Consider the following 17,372-nt stretch of genomic DNA (forward strand, 5'->3'; position numbering starts at 1 on the left):
TTCCAAATATAAAGAGCTAATTGTTGACTTCAGGAAAGGAAAGCCAGAGGTATACAATCGAGTGATCATTGGGGGATCTTAGGTGAAGAGGGGTAGTAAATTTAAGTTCTTGGGAGTCACTATCTTGGAAGATCTTTCCTAGACCCATCACACCAATGGCATCATGAAGAAAGCACATCAGAGGAGTTTGTGGAGGTTTGGTGGAAGGTTTGCTGACATGCTGCATCACAGTCTGGTATGGGAACTTCAATACTCTGACCATAAAGCCCTCCAAGAGGTAGTAGACAGAGCCCAGGACATTACAGTCTAAACCCTCCCCACTATTGAGTACATCTATAGGGATCACTGCTGTTGGAGGTCAGCAGCAATCATCAAAGACCCATACCACCCAGCACATGCTCTGTTTTTGCTGCTGCTATCAGGAAAGAGGTATAGGTGCCACAGCTGCTATCCCTCTACCATCAGACTACTCAACAACAAACTCAATCAGAGACTCATTTAAGGCCTCTTGTGCCATTTATTAATTTTCTTTGTTCTCTCTGAATTGCACAGTTTGTTTGTTGATATTCATTATCTGTTCTTTATTTGTTAACATGTTTTCACCATGTAGTTTATTTTTTTGCTCAACCAATTAGGGGTAATTCTTCCGCACCTGCAGGAATAAGGAATCTTAGGGTTGTATGTGATGTCATGTATGTACTCTGACAATAAATCTGAAATCTGAAGTTGATGATGTTTCTGTTGCTTTGATCAGTTGTGCAAAATAAAACGAGTAAATTTTAAACAGTAAATTTACATTATTAATGCCACATTTTGAGAAAGATTTGAAACAGTTATTAACTGAATTGTCAGCCGAACATAAAGCCTAAAAAGCAATGTGCAATCTTCTACATTTCCATGTCCTTGAGGTACAGCATTCATGGCAAGAAATTTTGCCTGGTCTGGAATGTTTTAAGTCTTTGAGATATTTGCTTGATAATTACAGTTTTTTTTTGTTGTTGAAATGTATTCTTTTTTCAAAATCAGTAAGACAATTTTTCTTCTGTGATATATCAATGCTGTTTACATATCACTCGAATGTGGAAATTGACAATTGGGTTTTCTGGAGTGGAACTTGTATTTGAGTGTCTTGAACTTGGAAATAAATATCTTTATTGGTTGTAAAAACACTTTGGAACGTACTGAGACAATAAAACTTCTCGATGCAATTTTTTTTGTCTGGTGACTTGAATTTTGTATTGAGGTATCCATTTCTGTGCAATGTATCTTGGAATTGCGAAAGTTGTATTTGCAAGCAATGTTAATATTGAGTAATAAATGAACATTGAAATTCATGAGACATTTTACTTCAAGAATGCTATGAAGTGTAATTGAATAGTAAGTTTTTAAAATTGAAACCAAAGATCTAATAGAGCTGAGAATTAAATATAACGTTCAATAGTTTTTTGTCTGGAGTTCTAAGTCACTTATGATTTCTAGTACTTTGTGTTTTTTTTGTTCTGAGGAGTAGTTGGCCTAACCTCCTGTTTGTCAGCTGCAGGAACTGCTGCAGAAACAGTTTTACACCAAAGGCTGTTGTTACTAGGCAACTGCTGACGTAAATTCATGCTGGAGATGATGTTTGTGTGTTCAGCTACTAAGGGCAAATTTATTGTAAAGAGCAAAAAAAGTGTTTCTCATTCTTGCACAAAATCATAAACTTGGCTTTGAAGAAAAGTAGTCCTTTGAACAAATGTACAGCAAATTGTACAGAGCGCATACATTTTTTCTTTATTGATGCCAAATTTGGTCTTGTTCAGAAAAACCTCAAAATAATTGTTCATTCATTAGTGATGCAGGATAGCTCCGGGACTGAAAACGACAATACTCTCTGGCTGTTCCAGAGCTAGTATTAAGTTAATGCAAATAGGTCTAAACTTCTTCTCTTGAAAAGGAAAAGCAACCCTTTAATATATTTGTGGGGACGCCACTTCAAGATGATGGCTTTCAGTTACATTTCAGGAGAATGTTTTTGTGTATGGGCTTTTACAGCCACATTTAGCAAACACTAATTTGCTTAAAGGGTCTGAACCTGCACGAGGGCAAAAAAAGATGCTCAAAGAAAAATGTGAAAAAAAAAATATTGTTTGGTGTCTTTTGTGAGTTTTGTCTGCATGATTTGTTACTTCAACTTTCAAATGTTGAAATACTGTGGGAATAGCAAGTAAAATATTTGGGTTAAAACTTTATATTAAATGTGAAATTTAAGAATATAATATAGATGTATTAACAGCTTCTATGATTTGTTGCCAATTATTTACTCTGGGGCAGCATATTGATGATCACTAACTCCTTCCTGTTCTTTCTTTCTGTTAACCATAAACCATAGATGAGGTGGCTGAGGATAGGAGGAAAGCTAATGATGTTCCGTTGTTTAAGAAAGGCTGATGAGCCTACTATCAGCAGTGGTAAGTTGTTGTAAGGTATTTGAAGAGACAGTTTATAGAACCACTGGCATTGACAAGGGCCGATCAACATGGCTTTGTTTATGGTTGGACATATCTAACCAATCCTATAGATTTTTTCGAGAAGATGATGAAGGAAAAACAGGAGTTTAGCAAGGCCTTTGCCAAGGGTCTACATAGGAAGTTGGTCAAAAAGCTTCAGTGGCTTGACATCCAGGATGAGTTTGTAAATTGGGTTAGGCATTGGCTTTGTAGGATTAGCCAGAGATTGACAGTAGAGGATTGCCTCTCTGACTAACCCGTGACTACTGATATTCTTCCAGGATAGGAGCTAGTTCAGTTGTTGTTTTTGTCAACTGTATCAATGATCTGGATGATAAATTGGGTCAGCATATTTGCAGGTATAGTGAACAGTGAGGGAGGCTTTCAAAACTTGCAGCAATATCTGGACCAGGTGGAAAAAGGGGTACAAAATGGCAGATGGAATTTAATACAGACAAGTTGAGGTATTAAATATTTTAAAAATTATTTGGTGAGTCCAAATTTGGAGAATTATGTGCAATTTTGGCCACTTACCTATAAGTAAAGTATCAATAAAACAGTGTAAAGAAAATTAGGATCAGATTGAATAGGAGAGTACTTTATTCTCTGGAGCATCTGAGGATAAATGTAGATTTGATTTGATATGCAAAATTGAGGGTTATAGATCAGGTAAATGCAAGCAGACTTTCTATGAAAGTTGGGTGAACATGATCAAGAGGATGTTGGTGAAAGATGAAATGTTTAAAGGGAATATTCAGGGGAACTTTATTCAGAGGTGGTGAATGCAGGTTTAGTTTCAACATTTTAGAGAAGATTGAAGAGGTATATGGATAGGAGGGGTATGGAAGGCAATTGTGCAGATTGATAATCGATCAGAATAATTTACCACTGACTAGGTGGGCCTAAGGATGACTGTGTGATGTGGTTCTATGGTTTCACATGTTGTCCTCATTGTTAATGGATGCTTTGACTTCATGAATAAATTCAAATGCATTTTTGAGGTAGTGTACTGTTAGTTTCAAGCTGTCTCATTTGCCTGTATTAACCATTCTCTGCTTTATACAAACTACCAGATGTCAACCTGTGCCTTCTTATCAAACTGCACCTTAATTTGCTATTATTCTGACATCTCCAAGAAATGGATCTGTTTTTACTCTCTCCAATGCAATGTGTTTCAGGAAATCTTATGTAGGAGAGTAAAAACGAGTACTTATTAATAGATAAATAGGGTTGTCCACTGGTGTTGCAGTTGGTGCTGACACTTAACATCATAGTCTTCAAGTGGATTGAACCGTAAGTGGTTTCAGTGCAAAGTTTGCACAATGTCTCTGCTGCTCGTGCTATGCTGTAAGTTACTGGGTTCCTGTAAATTACTTCTGAGTACAGGTTTATTATAAAATTAACTAAAAGGAGAATTGGTGGGGTTTGTGAGAGAGGGAGAATTGATCGGTATGTGCGAGAGTGAAAAATTAAGGGCCATGTGGAAATGAGTGAAGCAAAACTTGAGGTTGCGATTGAATTCCTGCAAGTCGATATGGACTCAAGGGGCTAATGGACTCAATGCTGTTTTCAAGATGATTCCCCTTCTTACATTTTAAAAAAAAAGGAATCTTCTGTGACCTGTCCTTTTTGTGAACCATTTCTCTAATTTATCAAAGGTCACTTAAATTATGAATGCCTATTAAATCTCCCATTGACTTTGCCAGTTCCATAGACAACATTGTAGTTTCTCCCATCTCCTAGGATAATTGAAATCATTAATTGCTGGTGTTATTCCAGGTTGTCCCTTCTGCACCTCGTGAGTTAGTGAATGATATAAACAAAATGTAATCAAGGATTTTATTGAGTTTTGACACAAGTTGTTTTGTCCTTAATGATTCTATTTGTAAAGGTTAGGATTAAACTGACGATTTAATACCTTCATTAGCTTGTTTGCAAACATCAAATATTTTTGTCGTCTTTATGTAAACTTTCAGGATTTTTTGATCTTGAGTCCTTTCTGGAATTGCATCATTCAGTTTATTTTGTTTCTTAACACTGTTATTGTGAAAAAAGGTAATATTTCCCTTAAAACTTGCCTCTGTTAAATTTCAAATAGCATGTATCTTTTTTACTGTTACCGTCTGAAGTGTATGATTATTCTCCTTGTCTCACTGAAGTGCCAAACTGTGTTTTCTGCAAATTTTGAAATTATGCCAGAAACAATTAACAGCAACTAGGATGAAAGGAAGTTGGTTGTCAGCAGTTTGGAGGAGCAGATTCATGGGAGCCTGTCATTATATATCAAAATGTTTTAATGTTGATTCCTGCAGAATGTTAGCCACGGAGACTTCCTTTCTGTGTAATAAACAATGTTTTGCTATTACTGTTCAATTCATGTTCCTCAGCAGATCTTGCATCCACAGCCCAATTTGTAAATTTGGTTCCAGTTTTGCCAGATACTACTCCTCAAAAATAATTCCTTTGAGTGTCTATATGCATAAAATAAACATGACGACTTTCTTGAACTTTGCTTTTATTGAATAAATCAAGTCTGTCAAGTTGGATTTGTCTGCAATAGATATGTATGGGCTGTTTGATATTAAAATGTGTGTTCTGAAGTGAATTTTATACTGCCCATGTTCTACACAAGCTTCTAGTCATTAGTGTGAGTCCTGTGGTTTTCTAGCTTATCTTAAGTAAATTGGGTTTGAACAGTTGAAACTTTACAACCTTCTGACATCTCTCCTACAATTGAATATTGAAAGAACATGAGCAAGACTGCCTAATTTTCTGTCTCCACTCAGTTTCTTTTAATTTTGATATTCATAGCCAATATTCAGTGTTAATTACTGGGTCTCAGTCATTGATGTGATGACTGACTGTCAACACTTCAGAATCCCCTCATGTTTTACTTTGACACTTCTGGAATGGTCAGTTAGTTCAGTGACTCCAGATTTAATGAACTGTTTGGCTTGAAGTCAAACAAAGCCAAGGAAACCTCTTGCTGATTATATTTTACTATGTTCTTGTTGTAATAGAAAACCGGCATAAACTCATATTAGTTATTTCTCCTTATTATGATTCTCATCTTTGCCCATTCATATGCAAGAGGTGCAACTTGAGTTTATCTTATCAAAACTGAGTAATTCTGGCTGGACTCAATTGGACCTTATCCTTTTTTCATAATTGTCCATGAAATTTATCTTTGCTCTCCAGTATGGTTCAAGTATTGTCTCTGATACCTGAATTATGCTGGAGAGCTAAGATGAATTTAATTTTGACTAGTTTTCTGAAATTGCTCTTCCCACCCTTATTCATTCGAATGGATCCTGAGATCCCAAGAGCAATGCCATCTGGAGCTATGCTTCTGGTAGGGCCACCCATAGCGGTTAAGGTCGGAGTGAGGTCTCCAACAAAGAACAATCCAACCAAGACCTCAACAGTGGAACAGGCAGACTAAGTTACTTCGAACTCAACAGCTGTGAAGGCGAATGAAGGCTGCAAGAAATCCATCATCTCCAACCGTCATTGTTTCAAGCCATTGGAATAGGTTGATTTGTAAAATATCATGTGCTGCTTGGAGTGCAAGATTAAGTACACTTTAAACAAATACACACAGGCATCTTTGCTCTGTGGAAATGAAACAAAGTCCATCATTCTCGATCTTGTGGGATAGCTATGATTGATTCTAATGCTCACAGCATATGCAAGCAGTAATGATTGCTCATACCTTGTTGCCTCTCATGTATGCCAACCCAAACCATTCCCTTGCCTTAGTTGCAACCAGCTTTTGATCATTCCACTAGTATGTTGATAGATTTTAACTTGTGTAACTCTTGTAACTTCTGTGATTTCCACTGCAAAATGTGTTTCTTTTATTCAAGTTTCTTTTGAATGTTCTTTTCATTTATTGGCTTTATCACATTGTTCTCGTAGCTTATTTCCAAATTGCATGAAGGCACAACCCTGTGCATCTAACATATCATTCTCAAGTTTCCATTTCGATCATAATCAAAAACAGTTGTAATTAATATGCTGCCTTTTTGGCAGTGATGCAATATCCTTCCCTGTAGCTTTTGACTTAGTCAACCACTTCATCCTTGCAATTAATACTCTTGAGTTCCTCCAGAAGATGGTTTAACAGTGGGAGGAAAAAAAAGTCAATGTCACAGGCTGGAACCCTTCACCAGGACTGCAGATCAGGTTCTGGGATGCAACACCTGTGTGATTCATACTCTATGCTGGCACGTTACAAGGCTGTGTAATTGACCCCAACTATACTCCTTTTTCACATGACTACAGAGCCAATTACCACTCCAACTCTTAAGTTCACTGACAACACCGCAGTCATATGTGGAATATGAAATAGTGATGAGAGGATAGAAGGAAATTGAGCGCTTCTTGAGGGAGGTCAGAGCCCACTTACCTGTCCACATCAATGGTGCTGAAGAGAGAGCAGATATCTACATCTTCCATTGGCAAGAAAAGGATGCCGACACACTGGCCATGCTGTCTTCCCCCTTCTGTCAGGCAGGAGGTTCAAGTGTGAAATCATGCACTAACAGATTCCAAGACAGCTTCTTCTCTGAAGCTATCAGGCTCCTGATTGAGTATCAATCATGATCTCCTGCTGATCTTGCTCTGTAATAATTGATCTTTCACTTGCACCACTACATACTATGATCTCCTCTTACTCTTCAACTTTGTACTGTTCTATGCATGATGGTTGACTTACTGAACTAAAACTGCAAAGTAAGCCATTCTCACTCCAAGTATAATGTGACAATAAACTTGATCTGTAATTTATATCAAAAACAGCAGAGAAGATAGTTTTCAAAAGGAAATGGGATGGATATGGAAAAGTTGGGAATGTCAGGAAGAGCTATGGAATGGTTTGACAGAATTGCTGTTGCTAAGAGATGGCACAACTTAATTAGGGTGAATGCAAGCATTTTGCGGCTTTGAACTAAATTTTTTTTCCGAAAGATAAAACATTTCAAGAGTAGGAAATGACTTGATGAGTGAAGCTTTGTTGGTGGACACAGCAAAACACAAATATTTAAAGTAAGGTCAACATTTTTTCTGTTGTGCTTGTCTGAGTGGTAATGGACAATAAAGTTGGGGATAGGGTGAAGGTGATAAAGGAGGTTAAAAACAGTTTTTCCACTAAAAATTGTGCTGAATGGATGTAAAACGGTAATGAGGGAAGGACATTGTGAGTACTGCAATGATATAAACACATAAAGGAAGCATATGTTGGTATGATTCTTTCTCTTCCTCTCATTCTCTTTCTTTCATATGTACTTGATTAAAGATTTTTGTCTTGAATTCTGATTTGTATTTGGATAATTTTCAGAACACAAAATCCAAGTGTTATATTGCATCAAGACAATATTTCAAGCTTCTAATTCCATGGAAATGGGTATTTTGGAAATACCATTCCATGGAAACGGGTATGTAATCATGGGTATCTTACAAACTTGAGATGTTATTCTTGATTGTTGTTCAGATGTGCATACCTACACAAATCCATCTTTTTTTTGTTCAATAAGTTGTTTATGTTTTGCTTAACCACACCTGAAATAATTAGATGTTGGATTTTTCCTTCACAATGAAGACTGGAAACTGAAGAGAAATGCCTTTTCTGTTGGAACAATGAGGTGCTTGGGGATGTATGTACCCTGAGAAGTTGTTCAGCTTGCATATTCACGATAAAGTTCTTAGTTAAAAATTTTGGGGTTTTTTGAGTTTGGATTTTTGGTGAGTAGACAAACTGATGACCAATTTCAACTGACTGTTTGAAGGCAAAGCTGGTGCACATATGTGAGAAACCAATGGTTACATTGTTTTAATGCTTGTTTTTCAGTTTTAAAAAAAAGCATAACTTTAGTCCAGGGATTTGGAAAGGACTAATTTGATTGTCTTAGGTTAAGTTCTGGATAGGCTGTTCTAATCCCACAATTGATTTGGTAGCAGGAATTGCATCAGTTCCTGTTTGTGTCATAATGGGAATTCAAACCAGAGAAAATAGGATAACATCCTTGTCTTAGTTTTGAAAAGTAATATGTAATCATTCTGGGCGTTTTTAGGTTTTGAACAATCTGGAAAAAAAAACTCTGTCGATGGAATTCATTGTGCACAAGTATATTGATTTGAGATGCCAATACAATTGTAATCAAATTTTCATGAAAAAGGCAGTTGTTGTTTAGAAACTAATATATTAAAAAATTTGAGACAAAATTCTGAGCAAGTTTTTAGCACAATTTTTTTCTGAGCTATGGATGCAATCCATAGTGAGCACCATATTGGTATATCACATGTCACTTGGCAATTTAATAACAATGATGACTGAGTTTGTCATGTGCATTGTACAATGCAGACATTTTTTCCCACTCAGCACACATTTTGGTCAGTCTGATCTTTGTCGGTTTCCAGTGTAAGTTTGTAGCGTGAATTTGGGGGATTTGTTTAATTCAAATCTCTACCACAAGGTGGCAGTAATGCTGCAAGAAATATGGCTCTTTGCAGAAATTTTTGTAATAAGAATATATTCTGATGTTGAGAAATTTGAATATTTCTCATTATCAGTAAATCTTTTCAGTTGACATCGAAGTACAAATATGTGCTTGTGTGCAGCATTGAGAGTGCAGTGCAAGAAAGACAACAAGTTTGAATTTGTACTGTAATACAATTGGATCAATTGTTACCACAGTTGTATTGCTGCTGTATTATTTACATTGAGCAATATTTGTTAAATATTGAGCAAATTATTAAAAATACAACTCTGAGCTCGTTATGCACTTAAAGTAAGAAATGTGGATTTTTTTTCTTAAAAGCATTGCATTTTAAAGCTATTCTTGATAAATGACAGGATGCCAATGTTTCTGAATGATCCAAAGGAAAATTCTGTTTAAGTGTTAATGTATTTGCAATACTTTATCTACTGTCATCTCCCACTAGATTTGAGTCTTCCTATCTGTAACCTCTTTGAATTACTATGATCTTCAATTTCATCTTCACATGGATCTTTGAATGTCTATGACACCAGATTGGTAATCATGAATAAAGAGCTTGATTAAGATTACTGCTTAGCTTGTATACTGAATACATTTCACTTTCTCAGATGTAGATCTGTGCAGAACAGCAACATTGGAAAGCAGCATGTTTTCTCCCAATCGTATTGCCAAGGAGTTGCCCCAAACCTCGTGATGCTTGACATAGGCTTTGTCATCTGCCAGTACCACTTTTCCTTATTTTGCATCATCCCCTCCCTTGCCTCTTTTCCTCACTTTCCTCACTCTCGCTCAAATTGTCATAAAGGAAAATATTAATGCTTTTGAGTTGGTTCATTTGAAACCATATCAAGCAACCAGGTTAACACATTAGAATAGAGGCAGTAGGCTTGTAGACTTTGCACAAATGAAGGAATAAATCTACATTTCAAACTTTTGTCTGTTTAAATTATTACCCTAATTAATATTGATAAATTTAAAGAGGCAAGGTGCAGAAACATTCTGGATAGTGAAAGATGCTCCAAGGAAAGGGGATATAACTGAAGTACAGGTAGTTTAATCAGGAACAACAAAAAAAATTAAACTGAAAAAAGCCAATGATAGACCAAAGTCTTTTTCCATTAAAGAACGTTACTCAATAATGTATCAGAAATAGATTGCCTCAAAAGCACTATTGAGGTTTAGGTTGTCACAAGTGAGACATGGTCGTAACCTGACTGATTGATAATTCCATTTGTAATACCTTATCACAGGATGGAATAACCAGTTAAACTGTTCAACCATGCTATTGTAGGAAAGGGAAAAGAATTAATGGAGGCATGGGATAAGACTCGGGAGGAGATGAGTTGGGACTCTTTCATTGCTTGGATGTTACAATCTGATTTTAACCATAAAATATCATCATTTATTAAAGATTGGCAGCTTGTCAAGAGCACAGTTATTTTAATGTGAGAATTAAATCCAGTATAAAGATGAGTAAAATAGAATGTCTATGCTTTTGATTAGTAACAAAATAAAATAGAAATCTGAATTTTGCAGGCAAGTCAGATTTAGTATAAGGATGTACACTTTTAGCTCTTCTGAAACCTCAGTCAGAGGCTCGACAGCCCAAAGGGGACTTGATTTTAGTTTTCCCAATGGAAAATGGATTCCCCCCCCCCCCCCACAGATTTTTGAGGTAGGAAGTATTTTAGTGACCTGATTTAAGTGCTTTTGGACTTAATGAAGCACAAAGAATAACTGAAAATTTGTGTGCTTACAAAAAATAATGCAATTGTCTTTGTTGTGTAACAATGAGAAATGCGTATGTTTGCTTGATTTCATTCTTTAAGTTCTTCAGAATGCACTATTTGAATCCAGTGTAAAAAGTGCATAGATTATTTTAATCTCCATCTCGGAGCAACTAACATCGTTATTGAGACAGGAACAGTGATATTGATACAAAGTATTTGAGGTTTGGTACAAGAATAAAAAGGAACAAGAATTAGCTATTAATTTTGCTGTGTTACATTTGAAAGAGCTGTTGTAATTGTAGTTGATTTGGTTAAAATAATCTCAGCTGTGAATTACTGCATTTTCTGTCAAAAAATACAAGGAAAGCCATTTATAAAAACCCTGTGTGGGACAAACAATTTTGAAAATTGATATTCTTCAAATTGAGCATTTTATCTGATGCCCAATTGATAACTTGTTTACATCCACCTAGCAAGTTTGAAGTGTACCCAACTTTGACTTGATAATTGTTTGTATTAGTTTACAGAATGTAAGAATTATAGTGAAAATAAGAAAAAGTTGTGCCCTCCATTCAAAGAGGGACAGGACTGTCAGCATCCAGATACTTCCTATAATTTTTTAGTGGATTTCAATGACACTGTTCCTCTATGAACATAATGGAAGCAGACGAAAAGAGAATATGATCAGAGTAGGACGAGTCCTTCAATATTTTAACAGCTCTCCAGTGAGGGGTGTGGATCAAATTGAGAGTGGTATTTTGTTATGATGGTGAAATGGGCTGTGTTTGCCATTCTCTACAGCTTTTTAAAATCTTGAGCAGTTTCTGTACTAAGATGTGGTGAAACTGGACAGAATACTTTTTATGGTGTACCTGTAAAAGTTCATAAGGGACCTTGGACATTCTGAGTTTCCTCAAGCTTTTGTGAAAGTCAAATCTCTGGAGCACATATTTGATAATAACATCAATGCAGTTAGGTTGGCCAGGTTGTTGGTTATAAGCACAGAAGAAGTTGCAGATTGCCCCTCCATCTCAGTACTGTTGATACAGAGTTATGCACCTCTCTGTTTCATGAAATCAATTAACAGCTCCTTCATTTTGTTATCATTGAGATTAAGACTTTAACATGAGATCACTAGATTATCTCCCTCATCCTTAATCTGTTATTTTTTTTGTTTGAGAACCGACCTATGACAGAGACTGAGTTAGAGCAGTGTCAGTCGCACAGTCTTGAGTTTATAGGGAGTATAGTGAAGGCTGAGTATGCAACTTGGCAGGGCACGTGTTCAGGATTATCAGGGAGGAGGTGAAGTCAGCATTGATCACTGTTTGCAAACCATAGGTCAGGAAGTCAGGGATCTAGTTGGAGGAGTGGAGGGGATTGTTAATGCCATGGTCTCAAATTTGAAAGAGTCAATGCCTCTTACACAGTGCATTCTAGATTTACCTACACTCTGAAATTAAAAAGAAAATGGGTGGATCTTCTTTAAACTATTTAAAACCCTATTACCTTAAACCCACTGCATTTTAAGATAGTTCAGCTCTGGCTCAAAGTTTCCTACCTTATTTGGTACTTGAATATCTCTGATACCAAGAAATAAAGAGAAGCAAGGAGAGTCATTGAGTGTCCATGGATCCCACCACTACTTCCGATGCCACTGCCTTCTGCTCATCCATAACCTCTGCCGCACAGCCACCTATTTCTTCCATTGATGAACCTGACCTCCAGCATCCAAGTCACCCAAACTAGATCAATCATGAAACTTCTACTGCAACTGGAGTCCCATATAAACACCTGACAGCTGTGGCAGCGGCTGGGCACCATTGCATCCTATAAGGTGAAACAAGGCAACATCATTAAGTGTGATAAATCTCTTCCTGACAAGCTCATTTCAAAGGGAAACCAACCAAGAAGTCTCACAGCCCCAGCTGCTCTATATCCCCAGTTGAATGGGTGTGAATCTTCAAAAAGCATCTGGTCTAAACTGTGTACCTGGCTGGGTCCTTAAAACCTGTTTGAATGAATTGGCTGGAGTTTTCAAGGATATTATCAACCTCTTGCTGTGACAATTGAAGGTCTCCACCTTATTCAAAAGGGCATCCATTATTCCAGTACTCTAGGAGTTGTCTCAGTGACTGGCACTGACATCCATGATGAATGAAGTGTTTTGAGAGATTGGTTATGGAGCGAATCAACTCTGATTTTCAGGGGAACTGAGATCACTTCATTTTACTTGTCATCACAACAGATGCTATCTCATTGACCTGCCACTCTGTGTTAGATCACCTAGACCATGGGTACACCTAGATCAGTTTTTTGTTAATGTGCAACAGCTCTGTGTTCAATACCATCATGCCAACGAATCTTTCGACCAAACTGTTGAATATGGGACTCTATTCATCCCTCTGCAACTGGATCCCCGACTTCCTCATTGGCTAACCCTAATCATTGTGAATCAGCAACATTACCTTGTCCATGGTGACCATCAGCACAAGGGTCCTCCAAGGCAATATACTTACATCCCTTTTCCACTGGAATCCCAGTTAATTGGCTGTGCAGTGTCCCGGGAAAGGAAGCTCTTTATGCCTATTCCACTGGGCCACCCTTAACTGGGGCACTAATTGCTTTCCCACTGAACACAACTCATTCCCAGGGATCTGAGTGCTCATCCTTCAACTGGAAATGGGTGATTCTGCTGCCCTTTTTCCACTAGTTTTATCAGTATGCCGGCATCAGCAAATGCCAGGGATATGAGTAGGGGTAGAGGTGGTTAATTCCTGGTGTGAAATGACGTCATTTGATGCCAGCATTCTGACAATGTTCCTTTTCCACTAGACCCTGTCCCAGTAAATTCCCAGTTAATTCTTGGGACAGGGTGCCAGTGGAAAAAAGGGCTTTAGTCTCTTACTCTACTTGCTGTACACGTGTCTGTGTAGCCAAGTTTGGCTCTAATTCAATCTGCAGATTTGATAGTGACACTACCATTGGTGGCTGAATAGCAGAACACAGAACAGAGATTGAAAATCTGGTGGGGTGGTGCAAGGACAACAATCTTGCTCTCAATGCCACCAAAATCAAGGAGTTGTTGATTTAAGGAAGGAGAGGTCAAGAGATCACAGCCCGTATTTGCATTGATGGGATGGTGGTGGAGAAGATTAGAACTTTCAGGTTCCTGGGAATCTATATTTTGCAAGATTTCTCTTGTAGCCAACATATCAAAGTAACTGTGAAGAAACAGTGGCACCTCTACTTTCCAAGTAGTCAAAGGAGATTTGACATGTCGAAGACTCTTTCAAACTTCCACAGGAGCATTGTGGAAAGTATATTGATTGGTTGCATCACAGCTTGGAGAAGATTGATGATGGATGTTTTTGCATCTTTTGTTCAGCATGATTTTGGTGCCAGGAAACTGGAGAATATGTTATGTCTCCTTGCTTAAAAAGAGCCAAAGGTATAAGGCTGGAATTAAGAGTGAACCCTGCATCAATAAAGCTTTTGGTAAGGTTCTGAGGGACAGAATTTATGATCACTGAGAAAGGCAGGGACTGATTAGGAGGAGTCAACTTGGCTTTGTGCAGTCTTGTAAATCTGAGTTTTTTTGAGGAGGTAATTAAGCAAGTCAATGAAGGTGGAGTGGTAGAGGTGGTTTATGTGAACTTGCACAAAACACTTGGCAAGGTCTTGCATGATAGCCTGGTCCAATGAATGGACTAAGATACATGGTATAATAAAACATGAAAGCTTGCAGACATTGTGATTGAAGTGAAAACACAGCTGGTGAAATTCAGCAGGTCAAACAATGTACTTTATATACCTTGCTGAAGGGTTATGTATCTATCTTGGTGATTTTTAAAAAGTACATTTTGACCTGCTGAGTTTCTGCAGTGTTTTTTTAATAAGGCACAAGGCATCCAAGGTGTGCTGGCAAACTGGATCTGAAATTGCCATAATGATAGGTGGTAAAAGTAGTCATGGATGAGTATTTTTCTGACTGGAGTTCTCTCATAATGTACTGCAAGGATCAGTGCTAAAATCGGGTTGTAAGACAAGAAGTGAATTGTGTGGAAAATGTGATTTGATTTCAGTTTGCAGATGACCCAAAAATTGGAGTTATAGAAGGTAGTTTAAAGCAGCCATTCTCAACAGGAGCCCCATGGCAGATAAAAGCCTTGTTTTCATCTCACCTCATGTAACATAAATATTTTTAAAAGTTTTTATGGTTGTGGTAGAAGTGCAGAAGAAACCAAAATTGGATTGCTTCACAGGGAAGGGGACCTATAAACTTTGAGCAGATCCCGGTAAGGGGGGGTGGGTGTTGTGGTGAGGTGGGGAGAGCTGAAAAAAGCTTGAGAATGGTTGGTCTAAATTACAACATCATAAATTAGATGAAACGTTTGGGAAAGTGATGTCGGGTGGAATTTAATCCAGGCAAAGTCAAATTCGGTATGACATATAGATTAAATGGCAGGGACAGAAAGAGTGTTGATTTGGAGAGAGACCTTGGTGTGAAAATCTCCAACCCTCCAAGTGGTGACGTATGTATGTGGATCGAGTATCAAAGAAACTATTTGGTATGCTTGCAGTCATTGGACATGTCATTGCATGCGAGTTGGGACGTCATATTAAGCAATACACATTTTTGGCTAAATTGAAAATTGTGTTCATGTCTGATTTGCCACACAACAGGAAGGGTTTGGTAGCATTAGAAGGAATGCAGAAGAAAGTCACCAGGATGTTTCCTGGAATGGAGGCCTGCAGTTAGATTTGGGTAGATTTGGTTTAATTTCACTCTAATGCATAATGCTGGAGGAATCTCTTTATTGAGATTTATTAAAATGACGAGGGAATACATCTGATAGCTTGAACTTGAGGGCATAGTTTTAAGGTGAAATGGGAGAAACTTAAATGAGATCTGATTGTAAGTTTTTTTTTGCACAGAGGGTGATGTTTACCTGCGAAGAGCTGCCAGAGAAGGTGATGAAAACAGATGCAAAAACAATGTTTAGAAAATAATTGGACTGGTACATGGATTGCAGTGTTGAATACAGACAAATTATATCAGTGTAAATTGGTCTCATAGTCAGCATGGATGAGGTGGGCTGAGAGGACTTGTTCCTATACTGTACAACTTGCTGGTTAACATAATGGAGAGTCAGCAGAGATTTGCCAATTTTAGGGACTTGAATTCTTTCCATTGAATAACCTTGATGAAGGGACTTAGTTATGATCTTGTTGAAATGTGAAACATTATTATTTAAGGAAATCGAGGATTCTGGTTAAGATGAAAGGACAGCAAAGTGCATGAGTGACAGTGTTTTCAAGTGGTAGAACAGACTTGAGGGCCTACTTCTGGTCATTAAGCTCTATTTAGAGAAGCACTGAGTAGGATCTTCACCATGTCAACCCCAAGAGAAATACAGGGAGTTGTGTTCACCATTTTTTTGAATTTCCAAAAGCTTTTGATTTTGAGGATCAGACTGTGGCAGATGATCCTCATGTTTAGGTGTCCACAGGAATTCCTCTCCAGCTCATGTTTGCCATCTAAGTACATGAAAAGCATAATCACTACTAATTGTGGTGGTATGAGGTATTACACCACTAATCACTGTTTGTCCTTGCCAAGACTGTCCTTCCATCTCTTTGACTCCTCTCAGGAGATTCTCTAATAAAGGTCTCGATCCAAGACCGTGACCCCAGATCATTTCTTGCTCAGATCCAGGCCAGATGCCCTTTGACTCCGATCTACTGCCTTGTGAAGTTGCTTCATTGCCCATCACTAATGGATCAATGTTGGTGCAAGCTGGTATTAAGAAAAGTAGTATCATTGCCCCAACAATAATTTCCAGTGTTTGGTTAAATGGAAAAATTCATGCTTTTACCACATAAGGCAGAACAATTGGATGCAGTGTTTGAATTAGCATGAGCAGGATATGTGAAGATTGTTGATAGTGTACTTGAGTATTCAGGGAAGTGAAATTAAAGAAAGGCACAGAATAATTTTTGCTTATTTAAATAGATATAATTGTTGTAACTAGATTTGTGGAGAAGAAAATAGTTAATTTTCAAGTGAATGTCCCAAAGTTCAATAACAAAAATAATTCAGGGGACTGTTGAGAAGACATAATGTTATTGGAAAATAAAGCAAAAGTTAACCAGCTACGAGGAATGGATAATCAGAGTTTATGAAGTGAATATTTCAGGAAGAAGCATTCTGTGAACCAGGTGGGAACAGGAAGCGAGCATTGAAAGACCATCATCCTGAAATGCTCTCTCACTCTTCATCGATGTTGTCTTACCTGCTTCATATTGCCACAATTTTTGATTCTGATTGTTTTACCCTCTCATCTTCTAAATAAAATTCCCTTGTTTTGAAATGTCAAAGTTCTAAGAAGGCTTCCACTGAGCCACAGTCATACCTTAAGCTTCTGGTTAATTTTAAGGTTAAGTAGTAACATATTTCATTTTTATTCCAACAAATTTATTTCAATCTGCTGAGTTTTGAGAGAATTTAATGAAATAAAATATTAGCTTTCAGCTTTAAATGAGCAGATAAAGATTTGGTTAAAGAGGTGGGTCTTGGAGTACCTTAGAGAAGAGAGAAGTAGGGAGATGTGGAACTAGTGAGAGTCATGACATTTGAAAGGAAACTAGTGATGATG

General features: G+C 37.4%; 1 protein-coding gene across 5 annotated transcripts in view; it reads left to right on the top strand.

Moving 5' to 3' along the window:
• Positions 1-17,372, top strand: part of pde3b (phosphodiesterase 3B) — a 151,695-nt gene that overhangs the window by 62,464 nt on the left and 71,859 nt on the right. The window contains exon 1 of one of the 5 annotated variants that reach the window (XM_069897638.1): positions 2,377-2,447. The exons of the other annotated variants lie outside the window; for them this stretch is intronic. Coding sequence (XP_069753739.1) covers positions 2,427-2,447 — 21 coding nt within the window. The 5' untranslated portion in view covers positions 2,377-2,426. Of the gene's footprint in view, positions 1-2,376; positions 2,448-17,372 lie in introns of those variants that run through there. 5 annotated transcript variants of the gene reach the window in all.

This window comes from Narcine bancroftii, chromosome 1 (genome assembly GCF_036971445.1).
Source record: "Narcine bancroftii isolate sNarBan1 chromosome 1, sNarBan1.hap1, whole genome shotgun sequence".
In the NCBI taxonomy this organism is placed as follows: domain Eukaryota; kingdom Metazoa; phylum Chordata; class Chondrichthyes; order Torpediniformes; family Narcinidae; genus Narcine; species Narcine bancroftii.